General features: G+C 42.0%; 1 protein-coding gene across 5 annotated transcripts in view; it reads left to right on the forward strand.

Annotated features, from left to right (window-relative positions):
- asic1c (acid-sensing (proton-gated) ion channel 1c) overlaps positions 1-19,065 on the forward strand; it is a 115,636-nt gene that overhangs the window by 55,441 nt on the left and 41,130 nt on the right. Inside the window, exon 1 of one of the 5 annotated variants that reach the window (XM_020711162.3) lies at positions 16,777-17,426. The exons of the other annotated variants lie outside the window; for them this stretch is intronic. Within the exon in view, the coding sequence (XP_020566821.1) occupies positions 16,902-17,426 (525 nt within the window). The 5' untranslated portion in view covers positions 16,777-16,901. Of the gene's footprint in view, positions 1-16,776; positions 17,427-19,065 lie in introns of those variants that run through there. 5 annotated transcript variants of the gene reach the window in all.

The raw sequence follows: 19,065 nt of genomic DNA on the forward strand, positions 1-19,065 counted from the left end.
GTGATGAAATGCCAATATATTTTCTAGGAACTATGTTAATTTATTTACCATTGAGTTAATTATAAAAACCCACGTTGATCATCTTTTGATCCACTTTTAAAGCATTTTGAAGCATTGATGTAATATCTACAACTATGCCGTTTTAAGCCACACAAAGAAAACTGTCTTTTTCTAGGACAACGTTTCTGCAGATCATTAGAAGTTCACCTTTCAGTTATCGTTGGGACCGTTGGCGCTCCACAGCCCCCACCCTCCCGCTCCCCGTTGCGGTGTGCCGTCTGTCCCCCCGTTAACTTACAGCCACTCGATAATATCACCAGAGCAACCAAAATGGCGAGCAATATCAGAGCAGACAGTTTTGAGCCAGATACCAGCTCAGACGAGGAAAACAGAGACGTACGTGGATCTGAGACGGGATGCATCAGAATGGAGCGGAGCAGGGATCTTTTGGCAAACCAGGAGTATTTTCTACATCAGAAAACATGATCTTCTTCAGATTGTCTTTTTTTTTCATCTGCTCTTGATTCAAAACTATTTACATTTTGTTTAAAAATCTCAGAAATTCAGTTGTTAGGTTAATTCCCTTTAAATACGTCTCTCACCGTCAGAAAAATGTCACTAGCAGAAAAGTCAAAAACACAATTTTCATCAGAGTTGGTCTTTTACTTGTACTTTTAAGTAATACAGTAACTAAATACCTAATATTCATCATCAGAATAATCTATTATTTTTGTGAGAAAGTTTTCATTATGAAGCAACTAAATGAAGTGAAGCAAAATCGTTTTCTTGGAAAAGAGGATGTCGGCAGAAATGATGAGGGTTTTGTAAATTCCTTACCTTCCTCACTTAAAATGATTTAGTAAAGTCTTTTTTTTAATTCAGCTACACAATGTTTGTCCGTCTCGTTAAAGCGGATTCAATGAACTGTTGATGCCATTTTTCTTTTGCACAAAAACCCCATAGAGGTCAAGGTAGCAACTAGGCTTCAATGTCTGGCAAATGTGATCCCAAAGTTCAACCTCTATTTTGTAATAAAAAAATGAAAAAATATTTGATTTGACCTGAGGCTGTCTTTGTGTTGATTATTTACAAATTTTTTTTAGTTTCCTTTACTATTTCCAGAGACATCTGTAAGAAAAAAAGACGACACGGTCTTATCTTTGATTTAATGAAGTGAAGCTTGCATAAAAAGTCCTGAACTCAAGGCCGCGGCGGCTGGACGATGACCCCAACTGTGTCATTTCCTGTGGATGTGAGCTTTGATACGTAGGTCAAGGAAGGGAAACTGATTTAAAATGAATTCACTCAACCAAGTTATGCATTTTACCAGCCATTATTTACAAACAAAAGAAACATTTTACGGATAATCTAAGAGATGGAAACTGTCGCTATTAATTTTCCATTTTTTATTTGGTGTCAAACCTTCTCAGATTAACCAACAATTTGGGTTGTCGTTTATCAAAAACATTTGTAAAAATTCTATTTTATGAAGTTTTATTTATAGAAGGAGTTGAATGTATTTTCTGACTTTCTTCTCCAGGGTTTTGACTGCAAACATCTTTCCTGAATGGCTGGAAGGAAAGTCACCTTTTCTTCCCGTCTAACTGTACTTACAGCTAATTGCTGTCTTAGAGGGACAGAAATTAATTTTTTGAAAGGTCTTTGAAGCTCCCACAGTGAAGCTGTTTTGCCTTTTGTGCTCGGCGCAATTACTTTGGCAGCTGCATGAAGTCTTTAGCTTTTCCTTGATGAAGAGCTGTCAGCATGGAATTAGGTATTAAATCAAGCAGCGGAGGCCTTCTGCCGTTACTGTTAAGCACATAGTCATTGTATTAATGGTGTGAAAACAGCAGCTTCCTCTTCCACTGTTTCCTGTTATGATAGCCGGGGATTCTGTCGTGACCAGGTCAATAATGAAATATTGAACGTCCCCATTAGTTGTAGCACATTTCCTGCTTGTGATAATGGAAGCAGCTGCATTCTGTCTTCAGCGACGTCCCGGGCTGCGAGTTCCCAACAAAGGCCAAGAGAGCAGAGGATGGAAAGAAGCAGTGACCGTTGAGCCATGTCACATTTTTAAAAAAAGTTATTTTCCTCTATGACTTTGACACGTAATTTTTCCTTTTAACTACCTTAACAACAAACGGAACAACAGTTGAAAAGCAGTGGTGTTTTACTGAGATTGTGTTTGTATAAATTGTGATATATAGAATATACTGCCATAATTTGAACATTTATTGATTTATGTGTTTCATGATAGCAACAAAATCCTGCTTTTACAAAACAGCAATCCAACTGATGATAATTCTTTTAATGATCCTGCATCATTTTGTAATTGTGAAGTAAAGGCAAACATAGATTTTTCACTCTTATAATTGTTTCACATTTTATATATTTGATGGGATTAAAACTTTGTTTGTGGACCCTAAAAGGAACAAACTTTTACAAGTTTTTGTTTATAAAATATAAAAAGCAGACCGTTACTTTGTTGGTACTTTAGTACATATTTTAACTACACAGCATTTTTTTTTACTTTGTATTTAACATGTTCAATTCTTTCCACATGTTCATTTGATCTGTGCTAATAATTAGAACTTTAAAATAACTTTGATCATCAGCTGAAGGCAGATTCCTAAAATTATCAGTCTATTGGAGTTTTAACATGCCAAATTAATTTTAGAAAAATATTTGACTAGATCATAATTTTAGAAACACACGTTATTTATATTTGGACAAATTTAAATTAGTTTTATGGCGGTTACCAGAAAGGGACTTGAGGCGCATCTTATAAATTATTTAAATTAAATTAAATGAATTCATCTTCAATTAACTCCCTCTAACAAATACTATGTATTAAAATTTCAGAAAGAAATAGCCTAGGTATGTCTAGTTTTCCAACAAATAACTGAGTACCTTTTAATAGTATGATAGAAATTGTCTCATTTTAAACTTTTTAGACGTATTTTTTTTTAAATAACCAAAATAAAAAAGAATTTAACATCCGATATTTAAAGTATTCCAACTAACACTTCTTCTTTCTCTTTCGGCTTTTCCCATCAGGGGTCGCCACAGCGAATCTTCGTTTTCCTCTTCACTCTATCAAGGACATCTTCTACACTAACATTAGCCAACTTCATGTCCTCTGTTAAGACATCCAAATATCTCCTCTTTGGCCGTCCTCTTGCCCTCCTGCCAGGCAGTTCCATCTCCAACATCCTTCTACCAATATATCCACTATCCCTCCTCTGAACATGTCCAAACCATCTCAGTCTGGCTTCTCTGACTTTGTCACTAACACAAGCAACATGAGCCGTCCCTCTGATGTACTTGTTCCTTATCCTGTCTAACCTGGTCACTCCTAAGGAGAACCTCAACATCTTCATCTCTGCTACCTCCATCTCAGCCTCTTGTCTCTGTCTCACTGCTACCGTCTCTAACCCATAGAGCAGAGCTGGTCTCACCACTGTCTTGTACACCTTTCCTTTGAGTCTTGCTGGCACTCTTCTGTCACACAACACTCCTGACACTTTCCTCCACCCGCTCCAACCTGCCTGCACTCGCCTCTTCACCTCTTTTCCACAATCCCCATCACACTGAACTGTTGACCCCAAGTACTTAAACTCCTGCACCTTCTCCACCTCAGCCCCCTGTAACCTAATACTTCTACCTTGATCCCTCTCGTTCAGACACATGTATTCTGTCTTACTATGACTGACCTTCATGCCTCTTCTTTCCAGAGCAAACCTCCACCTCTCTAGCTGTTCCTCCACCTGCTCTCTACTCTCACTGCAAATTACAATGTCATCTGCAAACATCATTGTCCAGGGAGATTCCTGTCTTACCTCGTCTGTCAGCCTGTCCATCAGTATAGCAAACAAAAAGGGACTCAAAGCTGATCCTTGGTGTAGTCCCACCTCCAACTTGAACTCCTCTGTCTGACCTACAGCACATCTCACCACCGTCATACTTCTCTCATACATGTCCTGAACTACTCTGACATACTTCTCTGCCACTCCAGACGACCTCATACAGTACCACAGCTCCTCCCTCGGCACCCTGTCATACGCCTTCTCTAAATCTACGAACACACAATGCAGCTCCTTCTGACCATCTCTGTACTTTTCCATCAACATTCTCAAAGCAAAAATGGCATCAGTGGTGCTCTTACGGGGCATGAAACCATACTGCTGCTCACAAATCTCCACCTTCTTCCTAAGCCTGGCTTCCACTACTCTTTCCCACAGCTTCATTGTGTGGCTCATCAACTTTATTCCTCTATAGTTGCTGCAGTTCTGCGTGTCACCCTTGTTTTTAGAGATCGGGACCAGAACGCTTCTCCTCCATTCCTCAGGCATCTTCTCACTCTCCAAAATCCTATTGAACAACCTTGTTAGAAATTCCACTGCTGTCTCTCCTAGGCACTTCCATACCTCCACAGGTACGTCATCAGGACCAACGGCCTTTCCGCTCTTCATCCTTTTCAGAGCCTTCCTAACCTCATCCTTTCCAATCTCTGCTACTTCCTGCTCCACAACAACCACATCTTCCTCCCTTCTTTCCCTGTCATTTTCCTCGTTCATCAGCTCCTCAAAATACTCCTTCCATCTTTTCTGTACACTCTCCTGGGTTGTTAGCACCTTTCCATCTCTGTCCTTAATCACCCTTATCTGTTGCACGTCCTTCCCATCTCTGTCTCTCTGTCTGGCTAGCCTGTACAAGACCTTCTCTCCTTCCTTTGTGTCTAACCTGTCATATAGCTCATCGTAAGCTTTCTGTTTGGCCTTTGCCACCTCTCTCTTCACTCTACGCTGCGCTTCCTTGTACTCCTGTCTATCTTCCTCAGTCCTTTCTACATCCCACTTCCTTTTAGCCAACCTCTTCCTCTGGACGCATTCCTGTACTTCCCCATTCCACCACCAAGTGTCTTTACCGTCTTTCCTCTTTCCAGATGACACACCTAGCACCTTCCTACCTGTTTCCCTGATAATCTCTGCTGTAGTTTCCCAGTCATCTGGAAGCTCATCCTGACCACCCAGGACCTGCCTCAACTTCTGCCTAAATTCCTCACAAGTTTCTTCATTCTGTAGCTTCCACCACTTGGTCTTCTTTTCTGTTTTCCCTCTCTTTTTCTTCCTGACCTCCAGAGTCATCTTACACACCACCATGCGGTGCTGTCTGGCTACACTCTCTCCTGCCACCACTTTGCAGTCATTAACCTCTCTCAAATGACCTCGTCTACACAGGATGTAGTCCACCTGAGTACTCCTACCTCCACTTCTGTATGTCACTCTATGTTCTGCTCTCTTCTGGAAGTAAGTGTTGACTACCGCCATTTCCATCCTCTTTGCAAAGTCCACCACCATCTGTCCCTCCAGATTCCTTTCCTTCACACCAAACCTGCCCATCACCTCCTCATCACCTCTGTTGCCCTCACCAACATGCCCATTAAAGTCTGCTCCAATAACAACTCTCTCTCCTCTGGGAAAACTCTCTATGACCTCATCCAACTCACTCCAGAATCTCTCCTTCACTTCTTTTTTTTTTTTTTTTTTTTTTTTTTTTTTTTTTTTTTTAACTTGTCCTGTCCAACAGCTAGGCAGACAGATGAGAGCTGAGGGCCTCTTGGGTTGGACATATTTTACTTTAACAAGAGGGGTTATTAATCTTCAGACAAACCAAAGGTATGTCTGAATAAACCCCTTTTGTAATTGAGGCCAAACTTTATTAATTTCAAACATGTCTGAAAATCTTTGGTGTTGGACCGGACGGAAAAGGAAAGAGGGGAAGAAGAAAGAGGGACGTTAGAGAGAGGGGGGGTAGGGGGTGATAATAGGAGGGGAAGGGGGATAAGACCATGAAGCAGCATAAAGCAACAATGGTTGTTAATCATTATGGTAAGGTTCAAATGTAAAAAAAAAACAAAACAAAAAAAAGGGCGGAGCCTGTCCACACACACACTCAAATGTTATAAACACACCTGTTAGTTGCAAAAATGTCCACCTGTCGACATGTACACAAAACAGATAGTGTTCACACGCATACTTATGCCTTAAAACCAACTAGTGTGAAATATTTCAGTCATTCAGTCTGTTGAGCTGACACCTGTGCTCAGGTGAGTGTTTATGTTCTTCTAAAATGGATGGTGGAACGTGAAAAGAAGGAGGGAGAGTGCCCAGCCATCCCCACCCCAAGACCCCCACCGCACCAGCAGCGGCAGCCGGATTCCCCCCAACACCACACGGGAGCCGGCAGGGAACAACCGCCGCCCGGGCGACCAAGCCCGCCACCCAGGCCAGGGCCAGCAGGGCCGCCGCAAGGCCCCCAGAGCCAGAGAGCAGGGAGGCACGGAGGGAAAGAGGGCGCCGCCCCAGCCCAACCAGGAGAGCAGCCCCCCCGCCGCGCCGGGAGAACCCAACGCAGGGCCCCACCGGAGAAGGACGCCCACAGCCCCAGACGAGCACCCCACCACCACCCAGGAGTTCCGGGCATCCCCCCGCCCCAACCCCAGGTACGGGCCAGGACCCCCCAAGGGAGACCCACTCCGCACTCCAGGCAGCCATCCGCCCGGCCAACGGTTGGTCCAGGGAGGAGCGAGGCAGGGGCCCGCCGCCCCCGCCCAGGAGGGGGGAACCCCGGGGAAAAAAGAGGGCCCACAAGGGGTGTTGTAAATATGGCCCGACCAGGCTCGGCCACAGTTGGAGATTTGGCGGGGCCCAGCACTCAGGAGCAAGGACCAGAACCCACCCCCCAGGGACACGAACACCCCCGGCTCAGATGTAATGTGAACCCCCCCACCGCGCGGAGAGAGCACCGCCGGGCCCAGGAAGCCAGCACCCCGGGGACACAGCCGCCGTTGCAAAGGGGCCCGTACCCCCCACCAGGGAAGAGGCAGGGGACAGATGGTCCTAGGTCCCACCTTCCTTGCAAAATGTGTGTGCGTGTATGTGTGTTTGAGAGAGTGTGTGTGTGCATGTGTGTGTGTTTATGTTGGGATGTATATATTGAGGGGGGAGGGGTGTGTGTACTAAGGGGGGTGCGGTTAAAATTGGCGGGTAGGGCACTAAGGGGACGTCTCCTGATTACTCACAGTGACGTCCCCTCACCCTCCCCACCAAGGGGCCCTAAATGTCTAAGGTGCGGTTAAAATTGGCGGGTAGGGTGCTAGGAGGACATCCGCTGCTTGCTGGCAGTGATGTCCAAGCACCCCCCCTACCAAGGGCCCTACATGTCTAAGGTGCAAATAAAACCGAAAGAGGGGGGGCCCACTCCATACGGCAACCACAGGAGGGGGGTCACTGCCTAGTAAACCCCCCCCCCAAGGCTCATCGCAGGCTAAGCCCCCCACCCCCTCACCCTATTATGAGGTTATATGAGGAAGGGGGTAAGTTGGGGACAGATGATAGACTGTCCCCCGGTGGTCAAACAGCCGTCCCCCGCCCCCCCCCCCCAGCAAGGGGGCCAGGCCCTCTCCTTCACTTCTAACTCACAGCCAACCTGTGGTGCATACCCACTGACTACATTCACCATCACCCCTTCAATTTCTAACTTTAGGCTCATCATCCTGTCTGAGACTCTTTTCACCTCTAGAACACTGTTTACAAACTCCCCCTTCAGAATCACTGCTACCCCGTTTCTCTTCCTATCAACACCATGATAGAACAGTTTGTATCCTCCTCCAATACTACGTGCCTTGCTGCCCTTCCACCTTGTCTCCTGCACACACAGTACATCTACCTTCCTTCTCTCCATCATGTCTGCCAGCTCTCTGCCTTTCCCTGTCATTGTGCCAACGTTAAGAGTCCCTATTCTCAAACCTATGTTCCTGCCTTTTCCCTTCTCTCTCTGGCCACGGACGCTTCTGCCTCCCCTCTTTCTTCGACCAACAGTAGTCAAATTTCCACCGACACCCTGTAGGTTAACAGCATCGGTGGCGGTCGTTGTTAACCCGGGCCTCGACCGATCCGGTATGTCTAAAGTATTGTGGATTCCAACTAACACTAATTATAGTAAAAAAAAAAAAGTGAAGCAAAAAACAAAACATGTTTGTTCATTTATTCATCTTAATTACATATTTATTCAACATCTTTAACGGATACTCTGATTCTGAGCCATTTTAGAAATTTCATGTTTTTTTAATCATTTTTGTCAAACCTGTTAGCATAAATAAATTTCAAACACCACAGAAGGAAAGACAATAAATAGGAAACAACAAAAAATACAGCTTTGTCATAAAAATCCACTAAACGCTTGTCAATAATAAGAATGAAAAGACCACCAAATGTGTTTCGAGCACATTTGTGGAAGTCAACTTTGTTTACATATTTTTCCTTTACTCGTTTTCTAAATATTTCAGTTTCTGGGATTTTTTTTTTGTTCATCAAAATGTTTTGTTGGCTGTTCGTTGATGGCAGGATTTTTGCTGTGTGGACACATTTGGCTCGTCAGCAGAGACGCAGTACAGATGTAATTCATGGCGTAAATAGCTATAGTTCATATTGTTTGGCTTTTAGAAAGTGCTGCGTTGTGCATTTTAATGTACGCTGTGAAAAAGGTTCATTCATGGAACAGAAAATGATGGATGTTAATAACCAAGCAAGGTAATGTTTGCATTAGCTGATGGTTTTGCTGCTCCAAGGCTCCACTCTCATGGAGAAAAGGACTTGTACAGGCTAGCCAGACAGAGAGACAGAGATGGGAAGGACGTGCAACAGATAAGGGTGATTAAGGACAGAGATGGAAAGGTGCTAACAACTCAGGAGAGTGTACAAAAAAGATGGAAGGAGTATTTTGAGGAGCTGATGAACGTGGAAAATGACAGGGAAAGAAGGGAGGAAGATGTGGTTGTTGTGGAGCAGGAAGTAGCAGAGATTGGAAAGGATGAGGTTAGGAAGGCTCTGAAAAGGATGAAGAGCGGAAAGGCCGTTGGTCCTGATGACCTACCTGTGGAGGTATGGAAGTGCTTAGGAGAGACAGCAGTGGAATTTCTAACGAGGTTGTTCAATAGGATTTTAGAGAGTGAGAAGATGCCTGAGGAATGGAGGAGAAGCGTTCTGGTTCCGATCTTTAAGAACAAGGGTGACACGCAGAACTGCAGCAACTATAGAGGAATAAAGTTGATGAGCCACACAATGAAGCTGTGGGAAAGAGTAGTGGAAGCCAGGCTTAGGAAGAAGGTGGAGATCTGTGAGCAGCAGTATGGTTTCATGCCCCGTAAGAGCACCACTGATGCCATTTTTGCTTTGAGAATGTTGATGGAAAAGTACAGAGAAGGTCAGAAGGAGCTGCATTGTGTGTTCGTAGATTTAGAGAAGGCGTATGACAGGGTGCCGAGGGAGGAGCTGTGGTACTGTATGAGGTCGTCTGGAGTGGCAGAGAAGTATGTCAGAGTAGTTCAGGACATGTATGAGAGAAGTATGACGGTGGTGAGATGTGCTGTAGGTCAGACAGAGGAGTTCAAGGTGGAGGTGGGACTACACCAAGGATCAGCTTTGAGTCCTTTTTTGTTTGCTATGCTGATGGACAGGCTGACAGACGAGGTAAGACAGGAATCTCCCTGGACAATGATGTTTGCGGATGACATTGTAATTTGCAGTGAGAGTAGAGAGCAGGTGGAGGAACAGCTAGAGAGGTGGAGGTTTGCTCTGGAAAGAAGAGGCATGAAGGTCAGTCGTAGTAAGACAGAATACATGTGTCTGAACGAGAGGGATCAAGGTAGAAGCGTTAGGTTACAGGGGGCTGAGGTGAAGAAGGTGCAGGAGTTTAAGTACTTGGGGTCAACAGTTCAGTGTGATGGGGAGTGTGGAAAAGAGGTGAAGAGGCGAGTGCAGGCAGGTTGGAGCGGGTGGAGGAAAGTGTCAGGAGTGTTGTGTGACAGAAGAGTGCCAGCAAGACTCAAAGGAAAGGTGTACAAGACAGTGGTGAGACCAGCTCTGCTCTATGGGCTAGAGACGGTAGCAGTGGGACAGAGACAAGAGGCTGAGATGGAGGTAGCGGAGATGAAGATGTTGAGGTTCTCCTTAGGAGTGACCAGGTTAGACAGGATAAGGAACGAGTACATCAGAGGGACGGCTCATGTTGCCTGTGTTAGCGACAAAGTCAGAGAAGCCAGACTGAGATGGTTTGGACATGTTCAGAGGAGGGATAGTGGATATATTGGTAGAAGGATGTTGGAGATGGAGCTGCCTGGCAGGAGGGCAAGAGGACGGCCAAAGAGGAGATATATGGATGTCTTAACAGAGGACATGAAGTTGGCTAATGTTAGGGTAGAAGATGTCCATGATAGAGTGAGGTGGAAAAGGATGATTCGCTGTGGCGACCCCTGATGGGAAAAGCCGAAAGAGAAAGAAGAAGGCTCCACTCTCATACTGGCAGCTAGTTACACGCTTTTACACGTGTTTCGCAATCGGAAAATGTCCAATTTCTCATGAACATAATGTCACAAATGTCAATGTCCCTACATAAAAAAAAAAAGTACAAGAGGCGGAGGTCAAAACTCCTCACTGCAACGGCGCCCTCATCAGGCCACGTTAAAACCCCATTTAACACAAACCTGTTCCAAAACTTGACATTCTTGAACTCCAAAGCAGTGGAGGACATTTCTTTTGTTCATAACTTCTAAAGAAAATTCCATTCTTCTGTTCTGTCTCTGCATTTTAATTCCTTTTGTACTCGTCTTTTTTTTTTAAATATAAAACCTGCTCTCTGCCCTGGCTGCACTTTAATTTAAGCTGGTCTGTTATTTTATTTTATGTCTTGAAAAAACATGAAAGCTTATCTAAAGCTGAAGAATTTTTCAAAATGGTTTGCCTTTTTACATCATCCCTGTGGGACGAATAATTTTTTTTGAATTGAATCGAATGACTCAAATGTCCTTGGGGAGGACACAGATTTGCTTTGCCTCAAAAACTCTACTCAACTTGAACTCTTAAGTTACTTTGTTGTAGAACAACTGCATTTCCCTTCATTTACAGCATTTTCCTTTCATGGTCAATGCTAATTATGTGTAATTCTCTCAATGTAACATTTGTCAGTCCTCCAAACATCGTTAAACTAAAATAACCAAAGCATTTGACTTAAAGTCTCACTCTAATCATCTTTTGATCCCAGTGGTCTTTTAATTAGGATTATGCCCTTTTTAGCCAAAAAAAAAAAAAAAACTGTCTCATTTTCTAGGATATAGTTTTTGCAAGGCAGCAAGAGTTCACCAAATATTTGTCTCTGAAGTGGCAAGGCAACCCCGTCCCCCCTTCCTGTCAGTCACGACCAGAGAACTCTTTGTTTACACTCTAACTTAAAAAAAACAAACAAAAAAAACGGTGTCGTTTGTTAGAAGTTGGGGCTGGAATTGTTGGTACAGAGTAAGCCCACCCCTTTTCCCATCATCCCTCTGTTTACTCTGTTTGCTCTCCTGCTAGTTTACAGCTGCTCACACCCCCAACCTAGCATTAGTGGCACAACAAAAATGACAAGTAATATTGGAGCTATCCAGCCGTACAGCTTTGATCCAGATTCCAGCTCAGACGAGAGAAAAGAAGACGTTCATGGATCTATTTGTCTGCAAGCATTGGAATGGAGCAGTGCAGAGAGGTTGCATTTTTCATATTTTCTTCGTCACAAAGAAGCTCTTTTTTAAACATTTTTTTTTCTGTCTGTTCCTGTTCCACAACAATTTTAATAAGAAATACTCATAAATGCAACTTTGAGCTTAAATTTCTTTATATGTCCCGAATGCGAGAACATGTTGAAAAAAGCAAAAACACGATTTTCATTTTTAAAACATACAAAGCAACTCACATTGTTTTCATTTCATCGCTGTGAACATCATAGCGGTGCCAACAGCAGCACTTTAGTTACCTTGAGTGAGCAAAACGTAAATAAAAAAAGACAACTCGACTCGAGTCGCCTTTATTGTAATTTATCTGAGTTGTTTCTAATTTGAGACATGTGTTTCGGATTCTCTCTCTATGGACACATTTTTTCACTTGAATTGTCCCTCTTGGACAAAGACAGTAAATCAGTCTGATTTTCATTTTCCTAAGGGGGGGGGGGTGATTTATTTTTCTCAAATTCAAGAGATTCCTGTACAGACTTTTTCCATAAAAGTTCCACAATTGGGATAAAACAAACAAACAAAAAAACAATTAGCATCAAGAGATCGGGGAGAAACCAAAGAGCAGAGTTGAGCAGAGTTCTGGGAGCAAACATATATGAAGGGAGGAGGCAGATGGCAAAGGCGGTATTACAAATGCTCAGAGCAGAAGACAAGTCTTTTTGGTGTTTTTTGTAAACAAATGATGTGCTTCGTGCTCCTCTCTGTGTGTGTCACTGATTGGATCATGCGTCTTCCTGTACCCTCAGTTGTGGGTCATTCTCTATCCACTGGAATCTCAGAATGTCATGTTATCTTGGTCAACCAAAACAAACCAAGGTCTTTCTAGTCAACTGCATCATTCTGAAAATGATCTGTTTAGTTCAGCTGCGTCATTATCAATTTTAGCTGATTCAGAGATCTGGCTGAATGTCAAGCACTTAGAAAAACACACATTTGATGGTTGGTGCAGCCTTGGAGAAGGACTCTGTGATCCGAGGCCTTAAAGTGTCTTGCAGCCCTGAATTCCACTTGTAAAGCTAAACCCCCATGGTACTTGTTGAACTTTAATTCCTTTTCACTGACAAATCATACTTTAGCTTGAAGGGATTTTGTCAGTTCTCCTGTTCACAGGGGAAGCATCTGCTGTTCTGTGAGATCAGCTGTGACTTTCTCAATGAGGAACCAGTTTGAATAGGGTTTGGTGGGTAATTAAAGCAAGACCTTTGTTATGTAAAGACTGTCACACAGCCTCGACATACATTTTGTTGCACATATGAAAATTGGTCATATCCGTGGAAAAAGTTGTGGTCTTTACGTGAATTTTTCGCAAATGTCTCATTAATTCAGGTTAAAACCACTGAAGCAGTAGGAAAACATCACACAAAGATCACGTAAATCAACGTAAAAGCCAAATCTGGCTCAAGATTGGCGCGTCGGTTATGAAATTTTAACGTGATGTCATACATAAGTGGTAGATCGTTGGTACATGCCTGAAAAATCAGTTATATTTGGGGAAAGGTTGTAAAAATGCCCACATTTGCACATGCATCTTGCAAAAATCTAGCACAATTGCAGAAGATTTACGTAATAATTGCATATAAAATAAAATTTGCATAAACTATGTAATTCTCGACCGACCCAATATTTTGAACGGCTCCAAACTGAATTCACACAAAGACCGGTCGGCTGAAACCTTTGACTGACATCTGCGCACATCGACAAATGGCGAGCACTTGTGAATTACATATATCGCGCATGTGTCACAAAAGACCGAAATTTCATCCGGGGTATATGCAAAAAACGTTCGTAGTGACTGTGTGACACGGCCTGAAGAATCATTTTAGCTGCTGATCTGGAGATACAAATACAGAAAATTAGCGTTTGTGCAGTATTTAAGGAAAGTTTTGTTTTACTTTCAATAGACTTCACAGCTTCAGTGATTAAGAGAAGACATCTTTTAAAAAAATATGCAGGATAATGTGCATAACTGGTTGGCATGAGAAGCTCTGGATCCAAAAGTGACTAGTTACTGTTGAATTTAGGTCAAATATGCATGCTGTGTCTGTGCTTTTTTGTCATTATTTGGATTTAACACAAATCTTTGCTGCTTTTGGATGTTATTAAGGTTGATCTTTTTATTTTAGAATTTTGTAAATAAAATAAAAAAAAAAAAAAGTTTTCAGTTATAGACTTAAAAAGTAGTCAGATCAAAAAGTCTAGCTCAAACATATTTGAGCTGGACATTCCCATTAGGGCTTTCTGTCTACCAAAACAGAGCAAGAAGTCAAATCTATCAATGCATTAGATCAAGTCAGATGGATATAAACATCGCCATAAATGCGCTCGATTTTGAAGTCCCAGACAGACTTAAGGAAGGCTAATATATAACCAGAATGAAGTTTAAAGAGGTATATTGACAAAAAGAAGCAGCTGTTCTTTAAGTAGCATAAGCAAAGTAAGTTTGACCCAAAAAGGTCTGAACTTAGTTTTGAAATCTTCTCAAAGGTAATCAATCTCAGTTCCGACGGGCTCTCAACAGAATGAACTAAAGCAGCCTTGGGCCTGCTCTCTGAAAATACACCTCTGCCCATGAGTGGAAAGGTATGCAGGAGAGGGCATTAATATTTTATGCTGATACAGAACACATGATATGGAGACTGCTGAGGCGAGACAAATAGATAATGTGAGCCGCAAACTAGAAGTTCAAGTACGACTGTCGTTAGTGTCCTAAAAATGTCATAACGCTTCTCAAATTTAGATTTTGCTAAAGCTTTAACTCCAAAAAGCTGTAAGGAACTGGCGGTGGAGGACCAAAAATGCAGGTGAACAGGCTCGACAGTCTGAACTCCACTTGATAAATTAACTCGGCATAAAAAACATAAAACAAATGGGGGGGGGGGGGGGGGGACAATGCAGATAACGTAAGTACAAGAGACTAAGATACATCTACTTAGCTGCAGACAACTGTGGACAATTGGGACAATTGGGAAACCAGATGAGACTTTGTTAAGCACCTGGGGAAAAAAACAAACCGGAAAATAGAACATTGCAGTTTGCAAACAAGCCAAAGCAAAGGGCTCAAACCTCACAAACCCTATAAAGTCCCGAACTGCTGATCATCATTTGATCTATTTTAAAAGGGTTTCCAGTGGATAATTTAAGTATTCTGTGTTTTTTTTGGACAACTTCCAAGATTTCTTTGTTGTTTTCTAAGAGACAGTGTCTGCAAATCAGCAAGAATTTATTAGAAATTCGCCTCTAAATTGTGGGTTTGACCATTGATGTGGAGCAACCCGGCCCCCCTTCCTGTCGCCCATAACTGGGCTATCTGTTTACAAGCTCTCCAAAATGGTGAACAATATCGGAGCTGTCCTGCCGTTCAGTTTTGAGACAGATTCCAGCTCAGACAAGGAAAACAAAAACGTACATTGGTCTATTTGTCTGACAGTGGATGCATTAGAATGGAGCGGAGCAGGGAGGATGTGGCCCGCCCAGCGTATTTTCTACAAATACCATCTTTTTCAAAAAAATATTTTCCATCTGTTCCTGATTGACACTAGTTTGAAAATACAATTATTGTGAAATGTAATTTTAACCCTAATTTTCTTCAATATGTCCTCCATTATCAGAAAAATTCCACTAGATGCTAAAAACACTAAAAGCACCATTTACATCAGAGGGGGTCTTTGACGAAATTTGAGTGTGATTTACATTTTATTTCTTTTAAAAAGCGTATTTTAGTACCAACAATTTTGAAGGTGTTGACTCTTAGAAACTAACTTTTTTTTGCATAGAAAAGAGGAATCATTATATTTTCCGTTGACCTTTAGCAAGACAGAGGCAGCAGAGTGGGTCACAGTGTTGCGGTAACTCTGGATTTGTGTCGCTAAATAAAACTAATAAACTAGCGTTAACAAAATCTACTCAACTTGTGCTGAAACCATCAAAATATTCTCTTCAAAACTTGTGATTCACATTGTCAGGAACTGGTGGTGTTAGACCTAAAATACATGAAACTGGAGGTGGAAACTCAACATTTAATAAACTTGAAGACAAAAGTCCAAGACGAGACAAAAAGGTGACACAACAGAACAGATGACCTGAAGAGGAAGAACTCATTACCAGACACTAAAATAGACTCTGGATCTCTGCATGAGAAAATGTCTGCAGCTGTGGATTATGACAAAACCAGAACATAACTGACAAAAACCAAACCAAAATTCAATCCTCACAGAAATATCATTTACAAAGCTCACAGTACTTTACATGATCAACAGAGGCAAGAACAGGCTTCAACAGGTAACGTGTGCAGCTTGAACAACATTGTGAGGAGCAGAAAAGGAAATCCACAGCGTTGAATGATAAATCACAGAGGTTGGGACATCCAAAGAGTCTTAATGTGTTAGCAGATTAAGACAGACTTTTATTTGAAAGGAGCTTTAACCATGATAGCCACATTAATAATTACTACAATTTCAAGGGGTGAAGACGTCTACGGGTTTGGGAGGCATCCCCAGCACGACAGGTCAGACTCCTAGACGAGGGTCTGCTTTGCGTCCTGTCAGCATCTGTAAGTGAAACGAATACTTAAGGTTTTACAGAATCAATCAGTAAAACATCTGATCATCGCCCCAAAGTCATTAACCAACAGATGTGGCAGCTTTGTGCCTCCTGCTGTTGCTGAATGTTCTGCGTGGTGGAAATTTCAGACATTTTGTTTCCATAAATGTCTTATATTTCCATACAGAGGAAGGATTGCTCTGCCTTTTACCTTCCCGACCACAGGTCTGCAGTTTCTCCGTTCAGCCTCTTTGGAGCACAGAGGACGTCACACAGTAAAAACCACATTTAGTCCTTTAGTTAAAGGTAAAATTTAAATCTGTCAGTTTTGACTGGTGGAGCAGCAAACTCATTAAAACACCAATTTTAAATGAATCTGTTACTAAAATGCCAAGAATGTGAAGATCAGGGGTCAAAAAGCAGTTAGTTATCATTCCTTCTTTAGCTTCTCTGCACTCCTCTGTGATTTTCTTTTTTTCCTTTTTCCACCACTCCCTGTTGGCGTGGATCTTATTTCCCTAACGAAACTGGATCTCTTCATTTCAAAGTGCCCTCTAATCTCTCACCGATGATTGGTTGATATCACAGTTCTGTTACCTCCCAGATGGAGAGATCCAAACTGCACCCTTCTCTGAGGTGGAGAGCAGAAACCAAACCCCGTCCCGATCAGCCTCCTCTGTTCAGTCGGTTAGGGTGAACCTCTACGTCCAGCGGGTCAGGGCTGCTTAAGGACACATTGTTTTGAGACAAAATGGGATCTCCAGAAGACGAAGAACCCCGTCCTCCATCAGATATCACAGTGTTTGGGGCCAACTGTACCCTCCATGGCCTCAGCCACATCTTCCTGCCTGGTGGAGTGACTTTCCGCCGTTTGCTTTGGGCTGCGGCGTTTAGCTCTTCCCTCTCCATCTTCCTCCTCCAAGTGGCCGACCGTGTGATAGAGTACTTCCAGTACCCCCATGTCACCATCCTGGATGAAATGGACAGCCCTGTGATGTTTTTTCCAGCCATCACCTTCTGCAACTACAACAGCTTCCGAAAATCGCAGATCACCAGGAACGACATCTTCTGGATGGCCAAGATGCTCGGCGTGGAACAAGGGGACTTTGATGATTTTATGGCTGCTTTGGGGAAACCATCAGACGACAGCAAATTCTTCCCCAGCAAGACCTTCAACATGCTGGAGTTTGTTCAAAGATCCAGCCACAGCATAGAAGAGATGCTGCTGGACTGCAAATACAGAGGACAGGACTGCGGTCCAGAGAACTTCACAACAGTAAGTCTGGCTCCATTTATGGGTGCATAAAAACAACCAACACAATAAGAAACTGCTATAGAAAAAGCTAAGTCATTTTCAAAAGAACAGCAGGGTAACTTCTTAAAAATCACTTATTTTGAGGGATATTAATTAAAAAGTGTTAAACAACGTCTTAAAAAATTAAATAAAAACTCTAAATTTCATCATGTGGAAAAGCCTGGAGCTGGAGTGCCAACAACTGTGAGCTTTGTGATAGTCTTTGTGATGCTATGGCTGGAGTGCTTCATTTTTCCCACGGTAAAATGAAAAACTAGTCTGTTTATGACGCTAAACAGCAAAAACATGCAGCTTCTCGGTATAAAACATGCACTGTCATGATAAATATTCACATCAATTAAAAGGGGGGAAAACGTCATTTTAATCCAAATTATCTCATCACTTCCTTTTTTTGTTTTTTTCATAATCCTCTCTGTTTTATGGTTATTAGTGTGAATAGAATGAATAGCTTTAGGGGAAGAAAAAAGGTATTGCTGGTTTATGACATGGGGAGTTTTTGAGGAATACTAATTTCTTAGTGCCTTATCTCTGTTTACATAAGCTGGTGCCAGAAGCACCAAGATATTTCCTGGGCTTTTTCGCTGGTGCCAGCTTTTGTATCCAACCCGCTTCCTAATTTTAAGGTTTCTTCTAATGGATGTTCTTTTATTCTTTTTGAAGGAAAAGATGTAAGGGTGATTTCTGTGAGAGTGTCCTCTGAAAAATGTAAATTGTGAGGTGCCATATGGTTCACCAAATCTCTGCTGACATCATGCATCATGCATTATGAAGCAGGCATATGCTGTTTTTCAGGAGTTGCAGAATTGTATTTTTTTTTTATTGTAAATATGTGGAAAAAGCTGTCAAACTTGCAGCCTTTGTTGCAGAATCACACAAGATTAAGAAACATAGAAAAGTGGTTCATTAGAGTATTTACGAAAAATGTCTTTTTGTTCTTGGAAACCGGTTGCCATGCTCAAAATCCTATTGCAAAAACTGAGTGAGAAAGTAAAAAGACCCTCGTTTCAATAAAAATGTCCTATTTTCTGTTTTGCAAGAAAAATAATGTTATCAAGAAAGTTTTTTTTAAACAACCTTCGTTTGAGAAAATATTTCTTAGTGACTACAATTTGCATACTGTAAAATAAGAATTCTTGGTAAGACATTTTTTCTTACACCATTGGCAGTTTTGCTAATTTTTGACGTATTTTTATGGGCCAGATTTTGCAGTGTACTTTGGAAAAACCAAATTAGTGACACAACCACATTTCCACTGCCAATAAAAGTTGTGTTTTTGTGCTAAATGTCAAGAATTGCAGCAGTTAGGGCAAAGCTTATTTAAAAATCATATTTAACAAGCACAAGTAATGTACTTTCTCCTCTTTTGCAGTAACAAGTAAATTAAAACTGGTAGGAACTTTAAGATAAAGGTTGCTTTTTGCACCAAAGAGGACACAAACTAAGTCTTTAATACATAATTATGGTGCATAGAAGGAAAAAAAAAGTCAAAAGTCTCTCCTTGGTTAATTTGTTTTCAACCTTTAACTTTAGACAACCTTCAACAGAAAACTAGTTCATACATAAACAAGAGTTTTAGCAATTCCGACCCTTTCAGTTCTTA

This window comes from Oryzias latipes, chromosome 17 (assembly GCF_053564925.1).
Source record: "Oryzias latipes strain Hd-rR chromosome 17, Olatipes_Hd-rR_3.1".
In the NCBI taxonomy this organism is placed as follows: Eukaryota; Metazoa; Chordata; class Actinopteri; order Beloniformes; family Adrianichthyidae; genus Oryzias; species Oryzias latipes.